The sequence below is a fragment of the Harpia harpyja genome, chromosome 4, assembly GCF_026419915.1.
Source record: "Harpia harpyja isolate bHarHar1 chromosome 4, bHarHar1 primary haplotype, whole genome shotgun sequence".
NCBI classification, from domain to species: Eukaryota; Metazoa; Chordata; class Aves; order Accipitriformes; family Accipitridae; genus Harpia; species Harpia harpyja.
Window position 1 is genome coordinate 55,266,086 of NC_068943.1, and position 25,032 is coordinate 55,291,117.

Consider the following 25,032-nt stretch of genomic DNA (forward strand, 5'->3'; position numbering starts at 1 on the left):
ATATACTCTTAATGTTAGTTCTGCATTCTAGTATCTAGGCAGATTTGTGTGACTACCTCTCAACCTAGGCATAATTTGTGTTTCCAAAATAAGTATTTACTTAATGTTGTATAGCCTTTTGGGTAATGAAACCAGAGCACAAGATGTGTAATAGAAAGCAGAGCTAAGTTAGGGCTCCAGCATGAATTTCAGCTGTGAATCCTGGCTCCTGTTAACATATAATATACAAAGTTATTTCTCCTGCATTTCTATTTTATTTTCTAAAAAGAAAGTTTTCAACTGAGATAATTAATGAAAAATATACTACAGGTGAACTGTATATGCATTTACCAGAGAAAGACTCTGCCTGTTGCCTAGGCTCCACTCACATCTTAATGGAGGTGGGATTTATGAGGCATTGATCTGTCCTGATCTCATTTCTGCAGCCCAAAGTGATGATGTGAGTCCAGCCTCAGTATTACTCCTCCTTACATTACTGTCATGCAGTCTTTATATATGGGTTGGTGACTGCATTTTCCCTGCAACACAAAGTAGACTGTAGACAGGTGATAGAGGAAGCAATGTCACTTGATTTTACTATAAAGCAGTCAATCTCTACTAGGGTTATTCACTACTTTCCAGTTACAGGAAATACTTGACCCCTTTGCACCACCCGGGAATGCCTGAGAATCTGATCCCACAGTTTCTGCCTGCCTTTGCAGTGCATCCTGGCACCTTCAGAAGAGTGGCAGAAAATCCAGTTCGTGTTTACTACTTATGGCTTAATTGGTGCAATGCTATATCATAGACACACATGTATGCTGACACACACATGCACACATGTCAACAGCCTCCCAATTCATGCAGATGCTTATTGTACTCCTTCTCCACAGGGCTGCCTCATTTTAAGTGATGAGTTGAACCACACTTCTCTCGTTCTTGGTGCAAGGCTTTCAGGTGCTACTATTAGAATCTTCAAGCATAATAGTGAGTATTGAAGTTGGAAATATTTAGAAACAGAGTTGTTCACACCTTAAAGGCAAGAATGTTTCCTTTCAATGCTTGCTTTGCTGTCAGTTCCCAAATAATACTTTTGTCCAGGCAGAAGGATTAACTGTTAAATATTATGACTGTTTTCTGATGCAGAAAAATTAATAGTGTGATACTATAATTGCTATTGTGCATGATCTGGGTCATCAGGTTGGACCTTAATTTCAAAATCCAGCGTCTTAATCTCGTTGGTGTCTTTTTGACATGCTGAATGATTCTGTGCTGTCATAAAGGTTTTATAGTTATTGTCACTATAGCCAAAATAGTACAAACATACTTACAAAATGTCCTGATTTCAGCTGGGATAGAGTTAACTGTCTTCCTAGTAGCTGGTACAGTGCTATGTTTTGAGTTCAGCATGCGAAGAATGTTGATAACACTGATGTCTTCAGTTGTTGCTCAGTAGTGTTTAGACTAATGTCAAGGATTTTTCAGCTTCTCATGCCCAGCCAGCGAGAAAGCTGGAGGGGCACAAGAAGTTGGCACAGGACACAGCCAGGGCACCTGACCCAAACTGGCCAACGGTGTATTCCATACCATGTGACGTCCCATCTAGTATAGGAACGGGGAAATGGGGGTGGGGATTCGCCGCTCGGGGACTGGCTGGGTGTCAGTCGGCAGGTGGTGAGCAATTGCACTGCGCATCATTTGTACATTCCAATCCTTTCATTATTGCTGTTGTCATTTTATTAGTGTTATCATTATCATTATTAGTTTCTTCTTTTCTGTTCTATTAAACCGTTCTTATCTCAACCCACGGGTTTTGCTTCTTTTCCCGATTTTCTCCCCCATCCCACTGGGTGGGGGGGGAGTGAGTGAGCAGCTGCGTGGTGTTTAGTTGCTGGCTGGGGTTAAACCACGACACAAAAACATACTCCGTATTTCCTGCCTCTGTTTCTAGCAGGTTTAGTGCAACCAGAGTTAGATTAATGTGGCATTACTTTGAAACGGTTACCCTGAATTCCCAGGGGGCTATACCAAAGATGCAGATGGTTATATCAAGAGCATCATCCCAAATATTCTTTGAAGTATAATTTTAGTATAGAAATCACACATTAACTTTGCAATCATGTAATTATCTTCTAAAATACTCATGCTTTTTAACTTTTATTTAGTTAATGCTGCTCTGGTTACTGTCAGAGACATTGTGACTGGCTTTGATGACAAGAGCTTGTTCTTTTCCCTTATTCCCCATTGCAATTCCCCTTTCCATCCCCATTGCTGCCACCAGGCAGTGATTGCAACAGAGGTTAAGAAGCTAGAGAAGTGGTAAGGAACAAGAAAAGAGGTCTGATCACCTTTGTTAATAGCTAATGCAATCCATTCTCTTTATTAAGTGTTGTGTTCAGCCCTGAGGTGAGCAAAAATGAATTACATGTATACTGTAAAAGGCCTAAGGATCCATTGAAATGAAAGTACACTATAATTATAGTATAAGGTGTTGTTATAATTAATATCTATTCATAATTTGGACAAGAAGTAATTTCTGAAGATCATTCAAGAATTAAAAGTCATCTGAGCCTGAATGTTTTTATAGAAGTAATTATTTATAGATTAGCCTCTAGCATACCCCAGCTTGCTTCACTTCCTTAGTTTGTTCTGTGCCTTATCCCATTCAAATTTAGGTTTGCACCACATCTTGCAGGATGACCTCTCACTGCCCCAATCCAAATGTTCTCAGCCTCTCCACCCATCAATGCTGCATGCATTTCATTCCACTCCCAAGAATCTGATACCCAACCCGCTTGTGCTGTGCTTATGATAAATTAAAGCTGACTTTTTTTGAATAATGTGTGAACCTAAAAATAATAGCGACCTGTCCAAAAAGCACTAATCCAGCACTGGAAAATGTAGACAGTCCCTTCAAGGGTCTTGGCAAATATCAGTGGAATCCCATCCAGGTTGCTTTGGAAAAACTCATTGCTTTCTAGATTAGAGATCTGATTTGCCAAAGTCAGTCTTTTATGCCATTTCTGAGACATCACCTTAACTTATTTTCAAAATGAAACTGTGGAAACTTAAGCAAATACTATTTGGAATTCGAGTGTCGCCTTTTGTCATCACAATTTTGTAGGCCTTGACTCTTAACCTAAGTTGTATTTAGAGAGCACTTCATGTGAAGAAACTTTACACATTCATGCTCGCTCTCTCGGCCCACAGTGAGTCTCTCAGTATGTTACTTCCATGGTTAGAAAGTTCTTTCTTTTTAATATTTCTTTAATCATACTCATGAGTTACACATCACCAACAACTTTTAAAATCACATGTGCAGAAATGTATGTATGTGCCGTTTGCTTTGGAGAAAATAGGATGTGCATTGGGGGAGGATAGCAGTGGAAAGCATAATCCAGCAGCACTGCCTTTGTAGAATGCACAGTTTCACCCAAAATGTAGTACAGCGTTGTTCTCTGTGGCTCTGTCAGGGAGTAGTGTAATACAAGTCAGTACAGCAAATTAATTAATGACACACATAACCAAAACTTCCAGCTCGTGTTGGGAGGGTTCTTTTCAGTTAGGCAGGTGCTTGTTTGTTTCGTTAGATCAGAGCTGTTGCTTATGCTCCCAGACTTTCCTTCTTGCTAATATGTAGATATATAGCATATATACAGACATGCACACACATGCCCAAATTGTCAGAGTATGTTAGTGCTGTCATTGTCATGCTTATGAACAGGGGAATTAAGCCATTATCCATGTCATACTACTTGATGTACAAGAAAGCTTCTTTATGCTGTGTTGGCCCTGTGGATGAATAGAAAACTTTGCACCTTCTTTCCAAGGACAGGGGATTGATGTGTGTCATTTCATATAAGGAAATCAATAAGCCTTTAAAGAGCTTGGCCCTGGGCATCAGCTGGAGGATATTACTGTGTCAAAGGCTTGGCTAGGGCCCTTTGATGAGCAGTTGAAACGATTATCCAGCAAGGTGCAGAAACAAAGAATAAATCTGAGTCCTATCCCAAAGAGGATTAGGGTTTAATGTGCATTTCATTCTTACTTGTATGTACAGAGCCAAGTTGTGTGCTGGCATGAGTTGGCTCATCTCCTTTGGAGCTCTGCCGAGTTACACACACATACTGTTTGACCCAGTATTGCTCTACACTAAAGACAATGAAAGACATGCCAAGCAGTACCACCACTAGTGCCTGAGACATGTTTTCTGTGCAGAAGAAACAAAAATAAACTCAAATCAGGCAGCAGATTTTGAAGTTACCTTTTCGTTATTAGAACACAGCTTGAGAAACAGACTTTTTTCCATGCTCCTTGTTGCTTGCATCAGCCTCATTTGAAATGCTGTGTAATACCCTTGATAAAACTGCCTAGAATATATTTACTTTGGCTCTGACTTCGTTGGTTGCACATGTGTATAAAAGACACTGAGAGAAGGGTGAGGTGTTAATGTTTGTTGCAGTTATTATAAATGGTTATCAGAACGAGGAGAAATAATTATGTAACAATTTAGTGAAGCAATGATATATTTTCTAAACCAGCTACTTCCTGAATATTATACAAAAAACATGCACAGGTGTGTGCTAGTAACCTCCCTTTCTAACAAGCTTGGCATTGTAAATCTCTCTCCCCTCCCTTTTTCCCCCCTGTTACTGAAGAACTATTTTTAAAAGAAAAATTATAGAAAACTTTGTTCTATGATAAAAATATTTCACAGAAAAGAGAGTAAAACCTGCCATTTTAAACTTGCTACTGAAGCACATTAATCCTTCAAAGGCTATGCTGTAGCTAATTCTGTAAAACTATATTATTTTATTTCAAAGCATATCATCTGTAGTACTGGATCTGTTTGTCATTACACAAAAGTAAATAATTATGTTTATTTCATTATTAAGCCAAGAACTAATCTCTACGTATTACCTTAATTATGTATCATATAATGCTTATTCTTACAAAAGTTAATGAAATTCTATTTCAGTAAGTGGGTAGCTGTCCTAGGCATTACACTTTTCACAAAAAATCTGAATAGTTTTTCCAGAAGAGATGGAATTGTTAGACCTCTGTGCTTCTCCTAAGTAAAATAAAAGGCATCTGGATGTTTCTCCTTTTTGACAAAAACGTTGCACAGGTGTATGAGAAGGTGAATAATAGAACAAAAATGTGCTGTGGACCTATAAGTCCATTTTTATTTGGACATAGGAATGTGCCCTGCATCCTGCCTCCCAGTGAACAATCCTTTCCTTGTAAACAGACAGGAATTTACAGGCCTGGGCTGAAAGAAATGCATAAGCACACACCTACAGGTCAACTATGTGAGAGAAATTTAGGAGAATACTGAATTTCAGGCCTATAACTAAAAACTACTGAAAAGGGCATTCCCTTCTTATGGGCTCTCATTAGCACTGTTGCTAGTCCTCACCCTCCCAAGGTCACACCAGTATGCCACAGAGTATTTGGCCTTTAAGGGACTTTTTCTGTCCAGGGACTTGTAAGTTTTTGTGGATGCTAACAGCAAAGCTCAATTCCCTGGAGCCTCTGCTCTGAAGAATGGGTGTAGGGGGATTTTTTTTTTTTTTTTTTTTTTTTTTAAGGACCTGAGCAGTCCTGAATTTATGTAGTAGTGTTTTTAGTGGGCTAAAATTGTTCTGACCTGCCCATAAAGCATCTGCCTTTTGTCTCCCCTACTGTGGTGTGGGCACGATTTAAGTTACCATTTCCCAGGCAGTGATTTGGTTAGGGAGCTAGAAAAGAGCTACATTTCTACACTTGAAATGCAGCCAGCAGCACAGTCCAACAACGAGTATGCAGTGGAAGGAAGGTGGAAGGCTAAAACATCTCCCCACCTCTGTGGCAGTAGTGGCCCGGCCTTGGTTAGTTTTGTGCCGGGAGGTGTCTGATGTTACCCTTACCAGGCCTTGGCTGCAGAAAGCCTGTCCCACCCTCCCCAAGTGACCTGCATGGGGGTCCTTCAGCTCTATAAGGGCTACACACTTGGGTGTTTTTATTTCCTGGCCCAGGGAGAGACTGACTTATCACCTGCTCTTTTTTATTTCTGAGACACTCTTTTATTAATATCATATATGTTAAATGACTTTTTCAGAACCTCTAACCTTTATCTTGGTTAAATATTAGCCAAAATCCCTTGACCCTTCCAATAAAACTTGAAAAGCAAAACCAAATAGCTAACCATTAATCAGCTTGTGACTTTATCACGGGTTTTCTGTCACAGCAGTTCTGGGTCTTACATTGGTATCGGGTGCAGCGGTTTTGGGTCTTATACCGGTATCAGGTGAAAGGCTATCTTTGTTCATTCAGTGGACAGATGAGTGTGTTACTGACTAACTACATCCAAGTGAATTCTGTTCATATCAGCCTGTATAAGAAGGTGCTGGACAAGGCTTAGGATTTGTTTATTCTTTCTAATTCTACTACATTTTTCCCATATAGCATCAAGCAACTCAATTGCAGTCACATTTTCAGGTTTAGATTTGCAATTGCATGAGCAGTCTGTGGGAATGTCATGACTGCACAGAAATCAGGCCATGTAAAAAAAAAATTTTTGTTTCTTTTCATTGCAAGGGCACTTCAACATGCAATCAGAACAAGTGATACTACAAGGAGGGCAGGCAATTGCAAGGCAGAACCAAGCACCTTGGTTAGATGAAAATCTGGCCTCTAATCTGGTGCTAGAACCCACATCTGAAACTGGGATCACAGTAGTACATTCCTAGCTCCTCCTTACATACCTTTTTAGAGTGTTGTGAAAGTAGCAAGGGTTTTTGGGGGGTTCTCACAAATCAAGTTGTTGATGACAGAAGTGTGTCATGCAGGTATGAGCTGTTCAGGTTTCCACATAAAATATAATTTCCTACTTGGACAACAGTTGTGAATTTATGTTAATCCAACTCCGGCGTTTTTTGTCTACTCATTCAAATTAGTGCTTTGGAGTTCAGATACATGTGCTGTGACAACACCTTAAAGAGAAAACACAGCTACCTGGAGGAGTTGTAGTTAACACTGAAAGACTTTTCAGGCAGCAGTAGACCCTCACCTTTCAGTGCAAATATATTCTCTAGCAAAAAAGAAGGAAAGAAGGGAAAAAACAAGTGGAAAACTCTAAGCGCATGCCTGCAAGCAAGCACGCAAGCAAATAAAATAGAGGGGAAAATGAAAGAGATAATTGAACAGGTAAAAAATAGTGAAAAATCTCTTTGGTCACAAAAAACAAAGAGTATGCAGTGGCTTAGTATAAGATTGTTCCTTAATTTTTTTTTTTTTCCCAAAGGTGTAAGTGGCCCTTGAATTTAAGAAGGGAGGGCAGTGTTATAGCTATTACAGAGCAGGATGAAAGGCTCATGACCCACCGAGGTTTTGTCCTCCTTGAAGCCTCTGGCCACTATCAGAGACAAGATTATTGCACCAGATAGGTGGACCACAGCCTAATCCAGTTTGGCATGTATTTCCCTGTGACACATATAGACGCTTCCACAGAGAGGAGACTGGTATATCCTGTTCCTAGCATGCTGTGTCTGCATTTGCCCTCTGATTTGAGAAAGCCATTTCTGACTTGCCAAGTGTGAAGAGGAAGCTTTCCTGAGCTAGTGTTCTTTACTCTCACAGAGATATATATTTATTGAGGAGCAGGGGGGAAGTCTTAGGCTGTTACTGTGGCTGCAGTAATCACCACTCCCACCAGCCCATTCCAAATGAAGATATTTAAAGCTGTGATTTCGGGGAAATTACTCTAGAGATCCTTTTGCTGTTCAGAGCTGTGCCAGCCGTCAGGGACTTTGCAAAGACTGGTTTTCACTAGAACAAAAACCACCTTCTACAGTCCTACAGTTACTGTTTAGATCAACAAAACCCTTGCAGTGGTTTCCCTTTGTTGTTTTAGGGATCTGCAAGGAGGGACAGCATTGGACCTAGCCACTTGAGTCACCCATGAAAGGACAGTGACCAGGAAAGGTACCAATGGGGGGAGAGCAAGAGAGGAGGAGGCAGATGCTGCAGCAGATGCGCTGCAGCAAGAGAGAGGTGGTTGCGTGGGAGGTTGCAAAGGGACAGGTAGCCTGCATAAACTTGCATGAGAGTGCAAAATGCGAGAAACTGAAAATGAGAGTGGCAAACACAAGGCAAAGGAAAGAAGAATGTGATAAGGGTAGTAGCAGCCTGTTTATTTTAATTAAAAAGTATTCAGCTGACATCGCAGGAGATTTCCAGCCCACGCAGAGGAATGGTGATGACAACCCCAGCATTGCAATGTAAGGATGAGGGGTGGAGCCACCGTGTCTCCCTGCAAGGAGGCACTGAGTGTGCCTGGGAGAGGGCAGGGGCCTCTCCAGGAGCCAGGAGTCCCACCTGCACTGGAGGCAGCATGACACACGGCTGCCCGCCCAGGTCCAGGCTCACTTCGATCCACTGGCAGTTTGTGGTGTTGGTGTTGCTGTTGAAGTAACTCTGAAGCATCCCAAACAAGGATTATACAAGTCCATATTAAATTCTAAAAAAACTAGGCGATCCGCTGTCTCCACTTAGGAAACTTTATCCTCCATATATAGACAATATGCCATCAGGAGAAGGTAGAAAGTGAGACAAGGGCAGATTTGGTCGTGCTTTGACTAATCAATTAAGTGAAATGCTTAACACCATCTCCTGGGCTCGTGAATGGTTGTTAGCCATTACTGCTGAAAAGCCTGGGCTGGGGATGGTCAAACAAGGAAGGACAGTTAGTTTCCCCATAACTGGTTATTCAAGATGGACTCATGCAACTCATCATCTCAGTGTCCCAGCATTTCACAGTCTAACTATATTTAATGGGCAAATAATTTGATAACCAAAAGTCACCTGGGGTTGCACTGTTGTTTTTCCTGATGTTCAGTATATCCCACTTTCTGGAAAGTCTAAAAACAAGTACATAGAGAGCACTGCATCTTCACTTTGAATAACAGAAGCAGCCTTCTGGCGGGAAGATTAAAGGTAACAGATTTTCTCTTCCTCCCAATTTTCCCTTTCCAAATGAGGCACTACAAGCACAGAGTAAAAAGGTCAGTAAAATTCATTTGCACCTAAACAAATTAGGTGTTGATTGTTACAGGCCTAAGAAAGGGTCACACAGACATGTTTTTCAGAATGAGACATCAAAACCAAAGTGAGATAGCCCTGATTCTGCAAACAGACATGTCCTTAGCCTGTACTCCAGCAGGACTGTCATGTGTAAAGTTAGGCAAGCTCATCCCTCAGAGAGGTTCTTCCCTACCTGCAAACTCATGTTCCACACTAGTTTGGATAGAGGAGCTATTCACATCCATGTATTTTTTAAACAGCTCTATTAGACAGGGTTATATACATTTCACTTCTCTCTATCATCTCCTCTTTCCTTTCTTTTTTTTCATGTGGATGTATGTTAAAACAACTGAATCTTCAAGCCATGCTTTTAGCTCAGAGGGCTGGGCAAACTGACTTTCCTGAAGTCTAGAACCAATCTGACATGTAGACAGCATACTGAATTGAAAGACCTGTGTGATTCAGAGGACAGTTTCAAAGGTCCCAAAAGGATTTAGACGACAGTGACATCAGTAGAGAAATAATTCAGTGGAGAAAAGGGGGCACACAAATTTTACTTCATGTGACTGAGTGAGCTTTCTGTCATCCTCGGGAGTCCTTTAATGCTCAGAACTCAAAAGGTTTTCTGAATATTATCTACTCAAAACAAAAGAGAAGGTGAGCAGCTCTCTTCTATGAAATACGCACGTGCTGCAAATGCTCAGCTGGGTTATAAATTCTCCTTTTAAAGCACCGAAGAACTTTTATTTCCTTGATTGCCATCTAGTGGAAACTGTGCTCTCTGCATCGTATTATTCATAATAGCATTTCCATCTCGGAGCTCATTATGCTGTGCAGATGATTGCAGCTTTGAAATAAGGGGCAACTTCTCATGCATGTTTTGTGCTTTGTAAGTTATAGCAAGGTCTTGCTAGGTCAAGAGATTACACAGTAAGGTGCAGAGTGGCACAGGTGTTTCTGAGAAATTTGTCTTTTACCAACATCAGTAAATGGTACTAGCAAGAGGTGAGGTATCAGGATAGAAAGGTTCAGCTCATAACCTGGCCATCTCTCAGGTCATAGGTTATTCACGATGGACAGTTACTGTGCAAATGGCCCGGTTCCAGTCAAGCAGAAACCAAACTATAGGTCAATATTAATATATCTGAGGTGTTTTTTCTTCACTTTGGACAATTGTATTTTACAGATTAGCCTTGTACTATTTTAAAAGGTTATAATAACTGCATTAAGATGTGTTGCTGAAACAGTGGGGTTATACTGTGAAAAAATGCCATTGATTTTCTCAACCCACAATTTGAGCTGACCTGCAGTGTTCCTTCAAGTTTTACAAGTCTCTGTAAGATGTTCTTTGAAAACATTTTGAAATGTCGATCCACATTCCTGAAAAGTACCAGAATATTTCATTTTGGAGAGTGTTCATTCATGTAGAGACACCAGAATGCTGGTTAGATTTCAACTCTGCACTGAGAGTTATATTTGGTCTGACCCTTATTCCTGTGATGTTTTTTCTTGTTTCTTCCATGTTTTTCAAAACTTCAGTGGCTTTCCTTCAAGAATTTTATTAGATTACCCACACTCAGCCCTTGAGAAAGCAGCTAAGTTTCTAACACTGTTCCAGGCCTCCTTATATCAAAGTCCCACCAGTGCCAAGCATTTTGGCACCAAATTAGTGTATCCATGCCATGTGCTTGTATCCACTTGTCTCTCCCTCTCTCATCAGCAATCTTTCACTAACTCTCCTTCTTGAGAAGGACAAGATTTCTCTTGCTGCCATCCTGATGTGCTTCACGCAGCCTGATCCAAACCTTTGCTGAAGCAATGCATGTTATTCATGAGCCCATGGTGATGTTGGAAAGCTACCAAAAACTTGCTCTTTGGAAGCCTTGAGACATTATGATTATCAGCAACCCATACAAAGAACTGCTGGCAATTAGCCTCAGTACGTAAGCAAAGAGGTTCCCTTTTGCCTTTAAATAAAAACATATGCCAATAATTTCTAGAAGTTTCCCAGATAAGGTACATAACTGGAAGCTTTTTGTAACTCTCCTTGTCACTAGATTGCATTCAGGCAAATTAAATCAATCCTTGGGTCTTGTCTACTAATAAAGGAAGTTTGTCTTCAGGACACATATTTTTTAATGTTGTCTTTTTCTGTATAAGAAAAATAATGCCCAGTAGAAAATCAAAAGTTCATTAGAAAAATCTTTGTCAATGTTTTTCCTTCCTCCTTTTTCTCATTTTTAAATAAAGATATGCAGAGCCTTGAGAAGTTGCTGAGGGATGCAATAATATATGGGCAGCCTCGAAGCCGCAGAGCATGGAGAAAAATTCTCATCCTTGTGGAGGGCATTTACAGGTATGTTTGTGTTTTAGAAACATGAGTACTCTTTATCATTTCTCATGACAGAATGATATATTGAGTGAAGCGAACATTGACTCTAGGTATCTGAGAGAAATCGTAATGAGAGCGGAGGTTACAATAACATTCTGTGATCTTATAAATATGTTGATTTCCATTACGTCAGTCTGAGCCCTGGTGTAACTTGTTCCAGTTAGATCCTGTGTGTTGTTCTGAATGTTGATTTAGGAAATTACAGTGGAGTGGGAGATATAATGTGAGAGCAAGATAGATCATCAGCTGGTGTATGTTGTCACAGATGCGATAAAATTCATGGAGCTATAGTAGGTGAGTTTTGCTAAGTGAGTAAGCTGAGTTTTCTGGAGTTGTTTGTTATGCATGGGCAGATCAAAAGACAACTACGCAGAACTAATTAAGTTCTGCATGCCCAGTTCTTACCCAGCTGTCAGAATCTAAAAACTCAAGGTAAACATAGGCTAACTGATATCAGTACCTTTCTAGCAATTAGTGCTTTACCTATTGGACTCACACTTTAACAGGAAAAACAATTTAAAAAATGGCTTTCAAAGAATTATACAATGATATTTCATGTAGCCCCAGTCCCTGGAGGAATTTGAATGAGAGAAGTGCCTTTGAGAATCCATTAGATAATATCAGCATCAATAATACCATGTAATTATAGAGCATCCTAGTCAGATAGCTCCTGTTCACTAGTGTGGTGCACCTTACACCCAACCAGAAAGACGAACCATCACTAAAGTTGAGCAGCAAAGCAGAGGCACCAGCCAGGCTCACCATCCTGGGCTTCATCCTGGCAACTGCTCAAGTCAGGAGAAGGTTGCTGGGGAGGCAGCCATGGGGCTGGTGGATGGCATGGAGGGGGAGCCACTGGTGGGCAAGGAGCTGGAGCAGGGAGAGGCAGAGATCATGAAGAAGAGGGAAGGGCTGAAGAAGCAGGGATCTGGACAGTAAGAGGGTTTGCAGGGATCTAGGCAAGGCTACTGTGGTGATGACAAGGCAGGGGGGAGTGGGAGAAGGGTAGTTTGGGGAGCAGTGACACCTACACCAGAGAGAAGGGAACCAGAACCACTCATTCACAGGACATGACGTGGTTTATGAAAGCAACATTAAACTTTTTATGTAGGGATCATATCATGTGTAGCTGAAATACAGCCAGTCTGGATGGGCTGTCGTTTATGTCATTTTATTGAGAAATGCTAGCAGAGTTGAGCTGATTGGCTTTTTTCATAAGGAATCTTTTACAATCTCATGTCATCAGACCTTCATAGTTGTCAGTGCTTTCTTTTTACCTAACATCTTCCATCTGCAAAGAGAACAAATCAGTCCTTATCTAAACACCTGTCACTCAGAACTGAAACAGGTCGGCAGCAGATCAGCTGATCCAAAGCATGCTGAACGTCTCCTTTCAACCAGAATAAACAGATCAAAACTGCAAATAAACATAGCTTGGCACTACTAAAAGAAAGCTCAGATTTAAGGACTTTGATCATGCAGAAATTAAGCGGACCACCAACATTTTACTGACAAATATTCCCATCAGTCACATGGCCTGCAGAAAATGCTCCAGCTGCTGAGCTTTGTTCACTTTTAAATCCTTTACCCTGGATATTGACCATTAGGGAGCAAGAAGGTAGACTGGTGACACAGAAGCACAGATCGGTCCAAGCAGTGGGACAAACCCACTGTCAGATATTTATAACTATAATAACTGTAACTATATTTCCAGATGTATATTCAATATAGAGTTTTCCTCTAGTTTTGCAGTTCATTTTCAAAGGAGATTTCTTTCTTAAATGTTCAAAGAACCTTCTGTTGGAATGCAAAATAAAAACATGTTAAACCTCAGAGAACCTCACTAAAAAGGAACCATAAAGTTCCTTCTGTCCCATAAGGGCTAAATAATGTTAAGACCACTCATGTCCTGAGTGTCCATGCTTGTGAAAGGCATAAAGTAAAAGAAAAACAAAGCTCAGCTCTCTAATAGTCTCTCATTGGAAACTAGCCCTAGCAGTAGCTAGGTTGGTTGGTTAGTTGTTTTTATAGTCTAAGCAGATCAGAAATTGAAGATTGTGGTTTGGTTGCAAAGCAAGTCAGCTCTGACTTGAGGGAGAATACCACCACACCCCACCGTGTTGTATCCCTGCCATCACTGCCAACCCAAGACGCACGCAGCTCATCTGTCCTTACAGCACTGCTGGGAACAGACTCACAGGCCATGTAGTCTAATCCAGTAAGTACCTAATAACATTTCATATGCAGAAGAAAAGCTGGAGAAAGACATATCAGAAATACTTTCACTTTTTTTGTGTGCAGCTTCTTTCCTTTCCTGGCCCATCATTTTTGAAAGAGACTAAAATTTTCCAATCCCATATTGGCTAATGTTAGAATGTTAGTTTTCTTGAAGATTTGACAGATGCCAAATTCATCTAGAGCATTTAAGAGGAGGTAGAGTGTTGTTATTGTATTCTTCTTAAAATAGTTAATTTTACCTTTTTTTTTTTTTTCCCCCTTAAAGGACTTAGGTTATGCTTCAGGGACAACTAATAGAGAATTTGAATAACTTGGTCAGAGCCATTCTTAAAATATCTTGACTTGCAAGTTTGGCTTGACAAATTTTTACAGAAATGCTTTTTCCAGAGATGCAAAAGAAACACTAAGCTTTCCTTCTTTAAAAAAAAATATTGTTATATGGGACACCATAGTCTTAGTATGGTGAAGCCGATGGTACAGAAAAAAAATTGCCTTCTGTTTCTATTAGGAGTATGTTTAAGTGTTTACACTGAGCATAAGCCCGGACTTACCAGCTGGCAAAATTTGAAAAGGGTCATTGTTAGCCAACACGAGCATTTCTGGAAATCAGACTTATGTTTGAAACCATAAGCCACAGATTTTGCTTCGTTACAACTCAAGGCAGAATTGGCCTCTCAACTTGGGAAGCACTCAAGCTTCATGTCAAAAAATAGCAATAAGTATATGTTTGTTTGCTTCTTAATGTCTCTATTATTTTAAAGAGAAACAAAAATCATCAGAAGTAAATGTAACTACTAGTTAAAGCTGGTTCTTAACTTGGACTAGCCTAAGAGCAAATATATTCCATTTGTGTTTCAAACTGAGAGAGACCATCTAGCCATCAATCTTCAGTACAAAAAGCATGCATAAGTTTTGGCAGTGTCCAGGACACAAGTTAAACTGACTTGCTACATCATATTTCTATTATTTAAATTCCAGCTAATGTTTTCCTTGGCATCCACCATTTCCAGTTCAGGATTAATCAGTTACTGTATTCTTACATGGTTTGTGGTAGGCTTCTGCTCTCTTGCACACATATTTACCTAGGAGTCAGGTAGACCAAGGCTCAGGGCAGGAGTTATGGGGCACCAGAAACTGATCAAAACAGATTGTTTTTCACTTGGTTTTTCCCTGATTTTAATTGAATTTGGGTATTTTCCCTTCCAGCTAAGAAAACAGCTCTCTGATCAGTTAGGTATTGTCCAGTGCCTTGTCATGTGCATTAGAAGTTCCTTGGGATTCAATGCCAATACCATAGGAAATTTATCAGGGTTATTTTTTATTTCCTGGGATTAAGTGACTGGGCTTCCAGAAAAGAATGGGGTAACATTTAATGTCTTTGACCAGGGACCAGCATTAAATGTTAACATTTCTATCGTTTCAGTGTATGGGATTGTATTTGAGGGCAGGGTTTGAAGGTTGCCTTAAAACTATTGCTTTAAACTACAAAACAGATTGTTGTATGAATGTGCAAGCTTTATGTAAGAAAACAATACCTAAAGTAAACATTAAAATGGAATGTATACGTCTTGGGAGTAACAGGTCAGGAAAGGAAGGATTTTCCCAATTACAAACTAGCCTGAAAGGGGAACAGATAAAGTTTTCAAATGTTGAAAGGATGGTGGAACTAGAGGGCATGTTGAGTGATGCAATTATGAAGAAGATAATAGGTTGAATATCAGTAAATTAATTTTCCCTACAGAAAAAAAAAGAAACTGTGGTACCATAGTAGGATGTAGAAAACTCTTTTCCTGAGAAGTTTTAAAATAAACTGGACAAAAACTGTCAATATGCTGTCAAGAGCGAGCCCGTGTACCAAGCAAAGTGACCAGCACAAGCTTACTCCTCCTGTCTCTCAAAGCACCTGGCTCCACAATTCATCAGCTGCATCAGAAAGAATCTCAGTGGTTTGGTAGGGATCAAATCAAGCTTCAAAATTCAGTGATCCCAAAATTTTGGATTATCTCCTCACATCTGGAAGTAGATTCAACCTGAATGTGTACTGAAGCAAGTTTTTGTGCCTGCCTGCTGAACAAGGGAGATCCCTGCCACCAAACTAATAATTTTTGCTAAAAGATAGGATGTAATACCACATAATGAGAACATCTGGCCTGGGCAGAGCCAGCTTATGTTTGTCTGCACCCAGCTTTTTCGATGTGCCCTGTGTGCTTGAGCAGATCTGGCAACAGATCAATAGCTTTGTAAAAGTGACACAACCAGACTGAGATAAAATGATACAGTTCACTTCTGGCTCCCTGGTTTAAACTCAGTCGACATCAATATTTACAGAAGGATTCAGTAAACTTTCCATTTGGGCTACCCAAGGCATTATGTGAAGTAAGCTTTATCTTGGAGCAATTCTAAACAGAGTGGTATTCATATCACAAACCATCTTCCAGGGTCAAAAGAGAGACCAAGAACAGAGTAGGCAGCAAAACAGCTCTCGTCTCTGCCATCAGGAGGGCTGAGGCCTGTTTGAATGGCAGCAGAGAAAACGTACACGAAACCAGCAGCGTTTTATCTACTCCATGGACACTTCAAGGCCATGTTAGGATCTGTCAGCTATTGTAACATTTATGTCAGCCAGCATCTTTCAAGAGCAGTAAATCAACACTGAAAATGAATACAAGTGCCTTGTTTTGCTAAACAGCTTAGGGTTCAAAGAGAAATCTCCTACTCATACAAGTAAGAGAAGTTTTTGTTAAATCCTCTTAATGGTTAAATCTTGCAACAGCCATGTACCAGCTCTGTATTCTGGGATTCAGCAACAACTTTGCTTCCATTCCACAAATATGCAGCAAATCAAGCTCTGTATTTTTAATTTACCATTTTTACTCTTGTCTTTCTGAAGCTAAATGCTGTCTCTCCCATCTGAATCTCCATGAGCCACTAAGCCTAATGATGTCTGCGTAAATGTGGAAAAACTCTTATTGCCCTTCTCTGCCTAGCTGGTCTGCCCAAGTATTGCTGGAAGGTGGAGGGTGGGATGCCTATTCATTTCCCTCTGCAGAAGTGCTCCTTGGCACCACTCTCACTCTCTGACCATATAGCCAACCTACAGGCTGACTAGACACAGCCAAAAGCTGCCATCCCCAGCGCATACAATGCTGCATGCCCAAGCATACCCAGTGGCTCGGTATAATTTTTAGCTGGCTAATGCATTGACTCTGGGCTGTGTGAGAACTGTGGGCTCTGCCCTTGTATTCATTAGGAAAATAACTGTGGTGGTTCAAGTTGCTTTTCCCCCCGATGCCAAGTGCCATTTGGGAAAAGTGAGAAAGCCCAGTCCTCAGGAGCTTGCAGTACAAGCCAACCCGTCTTTGCTGCAGTCTTCTATGGCTGGGCAAGATTTGCCAGCAGTCACCTGACAGCCAAAAATATGCCTCCAGGCACACACAGCCAGGCTCTCTGAACCTCCCAGTACGAACAGCACAGGCAACCCTTGTCCATGGCTCCCCCGTGCTGTTCTTTCAAACGAATGGAGACTTGCCTATGGGCAGGTCTCCTTCAAAACTTGGAGACCAAGCTGTTTCCAAGCTTACTCAGGAGACCAAAGGATGAAGAGGGACTAAAATTGTCAGAAATTTCCCAAGTGCTAAAAGCACATCCTACTCCTTTTGTGGTACCAGACTTCCAGCTGCATAGTGCAGCTGGAGTGGCAATAAAACAATCTGTGAAAACCACTGGTCCGGGATCTAAAAATAGCCAAGAAGTTGTGTTGATTACACTGCTCTTTTGTACATGCTGTTTGGGAGCAGACTCGACGTTTCCGCTTAGCTGAAACTCTTGTAGCATTTGCAGTCAGATACACCTTAGCTGTGGGCCTTAGCCGTGGAGCACTGGTTTTCCTGGCACACAGCACACTCACTTTGTGTTTGATAGGAAGCATTTAGCATTTAAAGACTAGTTCACTAGAGCTAGTGGAAGAGAACATGTTTAACTGATTATGAAATGAATACTGAGTGCATCAGAGCATATCCAAGCATAGCTGTAGTCATCTCACTAAGGTTCTCAAGACATAATAGTCTTCACAGCAATACTATTGATACTTAATCTTTATGGGATTAGAGTGCATTTCTTATTTATCTCCATGGGCTTTCATTTTGCTGTACGCCTCCTCTGTGCGTTCTGACTTACTGACGTGATTACCAACAATACAAAAGATTTATCATCTTTTCTTATTTCTGCAAATCTCAATACACCATTAGTGCAAGTTCAGAATATCTCCTTTTCCTGCATGACTGTAAGAAAGTAAAAAGAAAATGAATGGAAACTTTCTTCTTTTTGAGTACTAGGTAGCAGATTACATTTCCTAAATAGTAGATATTGGGAGCAAGAATTGGCAAGAGTCGATTTGAGCTCCCTTTTCTAATCCCCAATTCTGTCCACTCTCCAGACTGGGGCTGCTTAGAGTTATGGCACCACCTATGCATCTCATGTGGCCCATATCCTGTGTATGTTAGACCCAACTCCTCCGCACCAGAGTCATTTTATCTAGAGCTGTTACCCCCAAATATTGCCACAGTAGCTGACGATGAAGTAAGCAAGGACCAGACTGAATTATAGCGGTTCCTTATAATTCGTTACAATATTTGTGTTATAGTGAATTGTAATGTGCTGCTTTGGTTGAGCATCTCCCCGTTGCTTTATAGCTTTCCTTCTCTTTTCTGGCATGCTGAATATTTGCAAATGTTCAAAGACTTTTTGACTGGTTTTGATTGTTTGAATTCTAAAACTGTTTGACTGTTTTATACTCCCCTGCAGATGGGAAAGGGTTGCAATTTTTCTTTGAACTGTAAATACAAATTGAGGTTCCAGAAGATCTTTCATGGAGTAAGGCAATTAATGCCTATATTTTCTGGGAAGATCTTAAAGAGAAAGAGAGTACAAGATTCGTCGTTCATCCATGATTCTCTCCATCTGCAGCATGGAAGGGTCCATTGTGCGCCTGCCAGAGATAGTCTCCTTGAAGAAGAAATACAAAGCCTACCTCTACTTGGACGAAGCTCACAGCATCGGTGCAGTAGGAGCAACAGGACGAGGAGTTGTGGAGTACTTCGGTATGAGTCCTGATGATGTTGACGTATTAATGGGAACGTTCACAAAGAGCTTTGGCGCAGCTGGAGGATACATAGCTGGCAAAAAGGTAAAAGAAAAACACAAACATTTTAACATCAAGGCGGGGGAAGTACCTTCTTATTATGTATGATATATTTCATTATCGTTTCGCGTAGACTGCTTTACAGGAGCATTATTCTAAAGTTAGTACCATTTTTGTCTGGATCCCAAATGCACATCAAACAGTCAGACTTTCTTATTTTTGTCTAATGTTCATATTATGTAATTTGCTTGGGTTGGGTATTTCTGTGCCACCCTGATGACTGTTGTTTGTCTTGGAAATGTTTAGACACATTGTGGTTGGCTAAATATACTTCACTACATTAATTTGCATGCAGACTGCTCGTTACTTTGTTTCACATGTGTAAACAGTGTGTGGAGCAATATTGAGAGATTAAAGCCACAGTTTCATCCGCTGATAATAAAATTCCTGAACAGTTGTGGATTGTCATAGTTGCATTTTTTAGGAGAATGGAGAAAGAAGGTTACTGAGGGCCTTTTGCAATATTAAAATCCATGTCCTCAGTTGCTGTGCGTACATTAACAAAACAACCTCTTGGCAACAACAGAGGTCAACAAAAAGTAGAGCTGAGCTTGTTTTAACCGGGGGTGTAGAAGAAGAGAAAGCATAATCGGCACCATTGTGAAATGTCATAGGTTTTGGTGCTTGTCAGAAATATCAAGTGGTTGCTGATTATTTACCCTTTTCATACCCTGCTGAATGTATTTCTTAAGTAGTTTGCTGAATGCATAGGAAGCCTTTTTAGACAGCCCATATGGTTGTTGTCAGTCAGGGTAAAATTAATAAGAGTAGCACTTGAGTAGAATAAAAGGGCTATAAGAAAGTATAAAGTGTATATTTCTTACTGTCTTTTTTAGTTTTGCCCCTGGAGATCTTAAAACAGGCTATCATAATACATAAAGAACCACTTTTCTTTGTTTCCTTTGCTTCCTGAATTTGTATCTGAGGGTTTAACTCTTAGCAAAGACAATGTGGCTAATGTAGCTAGAAATTACAGGAAGCCTAGGCCTGTGAAAAGCAGTCTAAAGTAATTCATCATCTAATCCTTGGAAGTTTTCTTAAATGAAAGTGGGTCGCTCTTTTCACACCTGTGTGTATCACTAAGCTTGGCCTCAGGCTTCCAGGCCTTGGTGGCAGCTGCTCGCCCAATACACTTAGCACACTTACATTCACTGCAGCCAAAAACTCACTGTGGCACTGTTTATTCTGTGTCAGCTAGAGCACAGGAGCCTTCTCAGCTATTTGATCAATAGGATTACAATTGCAATATAGCAATGCATAACCTGTATAAGGTTAGGTAAATCTTTACCCTTAACATTGGACTTATGGCATAGACTCATACAGCTTTTTTGGCAATAATTTGCGTTACTATCTTTGGGGTTTTTTCTGGCAATATTTTTTATCAAAGGCAGTTTTCAAGCAGGTCTCATCCCCTTCTCACTAACATGCATTCAGCTTTTAGTGTGGTAACTGTTACTCTGATATTTTGCACTGGGAGGTATAAGCTGTCATAACAATGATGGTCTTAATCAAGCACTGAATTCCTACAGTGTCCCTGGATTCAGGAGTTACTGGTGCTTTAGACATGCCTACAGTATAGCAATGCTTTTTGTAGGAGCACAGATTGTACTCTTAGTTACACAAGGAAATGTTAAAGCAACTATATTGACTCTAACATGACTGTCCCTGCCACACTGATGGGAAGTTTCAATTGAAAGAAATTTATATGCTAATAGCCAAAGATAGATCCCAGTAAGGTTGCTTTTCCTGGGTTACATCTTGTGGCAGAGAAGCTGTACTGATGTCATGTAGGCTTTGCTTCATCCCCAGAGAGGAACTGAGCAGTATTTTAAGTGCAGCTGTTCATTGGTCTTTAAATGATTTTGGCTCCTTTATAGTAAGTCTTAGCACAGAAGTAAACATTGTTCTATTCCAGACCTTTGTTTCAGCTGTAATTGCTCTACTTATATGGTAAAGTATTTACACCTGCCTGATGTTTCTTCAGGCCATGCATTAACAGTAGCAGCCAAGAAAGCAAACCAATAACTGGTGAAACGTCCTCTTCTTTTTTTATGTTCTCACTCCTGTGGTAGTTAAGAGGTAGATCTGCTGTTTGGCCAGCTCAAAGCTCATTCATGCTTTATTTTGCTTGTGTAAGGACCTTGTGGACTTTTTACGAACTCATTCTCACAGTGCTGTGTACGCTACATCTATGTGTCCACCCGTAGCAGAGCAAATCATCAGGGCGATGAAATGTCTCATGGGATTAGACGGGACAACACAAGGTAAGCTGCCTTCTTTAACTGCACTTATTTCAATTACTACCAGAGCATCTACTGCATACAGGCATACACAAAATGTCATCCAGCAGCAAAGTAGTATGGTAATGCAATGCAAAGGAAATAATTCTTGCTGTAAAATTAATATCCAAATTATCATACTTATAAGTATTATCAATTCTATTTCTTTTTCCACACTCATCCACTTGCAGCAGGGATGGAAACATTCTGGAATTCTGGCTCTGTAGTTGCTACCACTCTGCTTTGCAGCAACAAATAGAAGTACACAAATTGCCCTTTGTGTGGATTCTCTGGCTTTGTAGGAGGGGTTCATAAGGATAAACCTTCATTAATGGCCTAGATGCTGTCAGTTTAGCTTCTTTGTAAGTGTGAACCTTCAAAATGGCAAGCAACTCAAGCATGGTGCAGAATTTCAAAACATATTGTATGTTAAATGATAGTATGAGAAGATGATTATAATAATTCCTACCTCACCCAGGCATTAATTATGGTGTCCTAAAGCTAATTTTGAAGTACATTTTGTCCCAAAAGAATTGACTACTTGGTGTCTTTATGAAAAATTACATTTATTTATATTCCTTTCCTGAAGTTGCAGATGCAGCTACTGTCCAGTCCTCTGCGTAACATGCTTTCTATGCAGCAAGCAGCAAAATAGCTGTGACATATCTATCTGCTACTGCATCAAAGTGATACTGAGATGTATTCAATGTTCTAGGGCTTAAATCCTAACTCAGAGTGGTGGGGGTTGAATTTGTACAGGTTTTGTCAGAAATGCCTGAGAATCATGTCATTGTGTAACGTGTGGTTGAAGATACGGGTTCTGCTCTGAATTGCAATCTCTTTTACACCGGTCCAGCAGCACTGTGCTGTGCTATTTTCCCTTACCTTGTGTAGGACTAACAGAGTAATTCTGTATTAGTCCTCCCTGATAGATATGACTGGGGTAAGGTGGGAACGGAAAGGAAAAACGGTATATGAGAGCAAGTGAGGTACTGCTCTGCACTATTCAGTTGCAGTGCCCTAGAGGGAAGTTTCAAACCATGATAGACACGAGGCTATTAAGACGCTTATCACAGCCCTTCAGCGAGGCCAGAATTTACAAGACCCTAGTGTACCAAAGGAGGGACAAAGAATCCAGTCCCAGCACTGAATTCTGCTGAGTGCAATGACAAAGTGCAGCAAAACTCCAGCGCGATGTGCAGACAATGAGGAAACGATGCTTTTGTCATTTTGGCAGAGAAGTCAGAGCGCAACAACCGTTTCCGACTTGCGGTTTGAAAGGTCAAGGTTGCGTGTGCTGGTGCCTCCATCCGGTTCAACGTAAGAGACCAGCTCTGACGCGGTGGTTGGGCCTTGGGAACCAGGGTGCAGGCCGTCCTGTGCTGCTCCCGCACTAAGCTGTAGGAAAAGCTTGCCGTCAGAGGGCGGCCTTACACTGGGCTTGCCCCGCAGTTACAGGCTGCAGGCTCTCACAGAGGCCGCGAGTGAAATATTAAACACGCAGAGCATTTCCAAACCTTCAAAGCCTCTTAAAAATGGTCTTCAGCTAGCGTGATTCTGCATGCAGTTCAGGGCAAGCTAATAGGAGAACTTGGTTCAAGACGAGACTGTCTTAGGGCTAAGAGTTTGCAGCCTTTCTCTTCCAGAAGCAGTGTTGTTTAATGACAAGATGTTTGTACTTCTGCACAGAGTAAGTGCTTATTAAGTCTTCTGCAAATCCTTTATGAAATAAATCAGTGTTCTGTCAGTTTTTTAAAATTTGTCTTGTAATATGAAATGCAAATGAATATAAAGACAAATAAATAAATTGTATATCACAACTTAAGAGTATTGCACAAAGGCTAGCAAACTGGCTATGATGTGTAAAAAATGTTTCTTGTCCTTCTGAGCCAGACTCATTATTTTCTTTCATGTGGGTCTCCCTTCATTAGGCTGTCTTGTGGACCACAAAAAAAAAAACACAACCCAAAACACAGGAAAAAATGTTATGCTGGACCACACTACAATGCTGCTTTGGCATCAGAGAGAGGAAGGTGGTGGCTTAGAAAGGAGGGGGGAACAGAAAGAAGAAAGCACTGTGTCTTCTTAGATATTTTTGTTTCCAAGGACAACAGTGGCCTTGGCTGCATTCTTTTGGTCCGCTGTCATAGAAAATGGTGAATCCTGCATGTGAGCCGTCCTTGTGAGAGTATGAGCCATGTAGCAGAGACACCTGGCAGAAAAGTTTCAAGTGAACCAGAGTTGCCACAGGGTGGTATGCACCCTCTGTTCTCTGGAAGCCTGTTGAATCGATAAAAGGAGCTTATTTTGCAATTTATTTCAAATGGCATTCTCTTCCCACAGGATGGTTTGGGGAATCCTTTATAAGAGATGTCCACTGATGGGCTTGTCCTTCAGAGGGCATTTCTGTAGGGGAGAGTACCTTGCAAAAAATACTGGGAATGTTTTGGAAAAGAATGAAATTAGAGTTTGCTAAAAAGATCCGTGTTAACTAGAAGGTCCTTCTTGAAAAAGAGTATTCAAAATAACGGGGTGACAAGCATGTTCTTACATCTGAACTTCATGACTGACTCCTCAGTAGACTAATAGAAAACTAAGAGAAGGAAGACTGATTTGGTCATTGAAATTGCTGCTCTGAAAACTCTTTATTCTATTTTTTTTAGCACTTCACACAGTCATCTTTTATATTTTCCCAGATATCATGCTTTCTCATTCCCTTCAATTTCTTGCTAGTTATTCTCCACTAATTTGTTAAGCAGGTGATCTAGAAAAGAGAAGCATAGGTGGAATTATATAGTGAGTAATGCCAGAGGCCAGAAATGCAGCGATACTGCTTGTGTTTATCCTGGTGTGTATCCAAATGATTGATCTCCCATATTTTCTTCCTTCATTTTCAGTTAGTAAGAATATGGTTGTTTAGAAAAGGAATCAGGTTGTGCATTTCCAGGACAGGATCAGTATACTGGATAAATAACTGCAGGATATGAATAGATGTTTATGGACACAGGGGCTACGGCTTCATTACAAGGAAGGAACAGGTTAGCACTTTAAAAATAATTTTATGAAACCTAAACTGTTTGGCTGGAAATATCCATGGCAGGTGTCAGTTTCAGGCTACAATTTTTTCATATCAACACAAAGGTTCAGTCCTTCCTCAGAAGAAGGCTAGATATACATATGGGGGTTGATAATCGGGGGGGAACAACTTTAAACATCCTTTTCCCCCTGAAGATCTTCAGTTTCTCTAGGCTTTGGGATGAAGATTTTGATTGTGATACTCAAGTTTATAATTTTTGCCATGTCTGTGAAATACCATCTGAGTCTTGTGATGTTACAAGTCTCTAAAAAAATCTGTACTTGAAATTAACATTGACAAATCTCAAGATCCACTGAGTGAAGGAGCATCTTCCAGCTCAGTTTGTGGGGCCTGAACAGAGCATCCCCCACCTGGAGCCTGGGCAGAGGACTGGGGCTCTGAGCACCTGCATCCATCCTGCACTGTCAGACACTTAGGGAGGTAAGCCAGGAAGGTTTAACACAGAAGAGACTCTGACAAGCAAAGGAGACACAACAGGGAATAGATAACAAGTGGGTGATAAGGATGGAGACTAGGACCAAAATAAGAGGCTGAGAAGATGGGGTGGAGACGCTGTGAACAAAAAGGGCCTGTGGGGAAGGAGATGAAGAGGGAGAAATGTGTCTGCAAGAAACTGCAGCAAACACATGACTTTCCAAACCAGTGCTGTTACCTCAGACATTCCTTGTTCTTCTCTGGTCAGCAAACTGCTGTGGAAGTGTACTAGCAAGATGTCTGCTTACGTTCCTTTGTAGCAGGAGACTCCAGTTTGGATGGGAAGTTCTCATTTTAAAAGCCTTGCACT

The 25,032-nt window shown here is 40.7% G+C and overlaps 1 protein-coding gene across 3 annotated transcripts in view; it reads left to right on the forward strand.

Annotated features, from left to right (window-relative positions):
• Window positions 1-25,032, forward strand: part of SPTLC3 (serine palmitoyltransferase long chain base subunit 3) — a 91,888-nt gene that overhangs the window by 52,530 nt on the left and 14,326 nt on the right. For all 3 annotated transcript variants that reach the window (XM_052784103.1, XM_052784104.1, XM_052784102.1), the window contains 4 exons: window positions 873-966; window positions 11,293-11,398; window positions 18,638-18,857; window positions 21,010-21,136. In XM_052784103.1, the coding sequence (XP_052640063.1) occupies window positions 873-966; window positions 11,293-11,398; window positions 18,638-18,857; window positions 21,010-21,136 (547 nt within the window). The remainder of the gene's footprint in view (window positions 1-872; window positions 967-11,292; window positions 11,399-18,637; window positions 18,858-21,009; window positions 21,137-25,032) is intronic.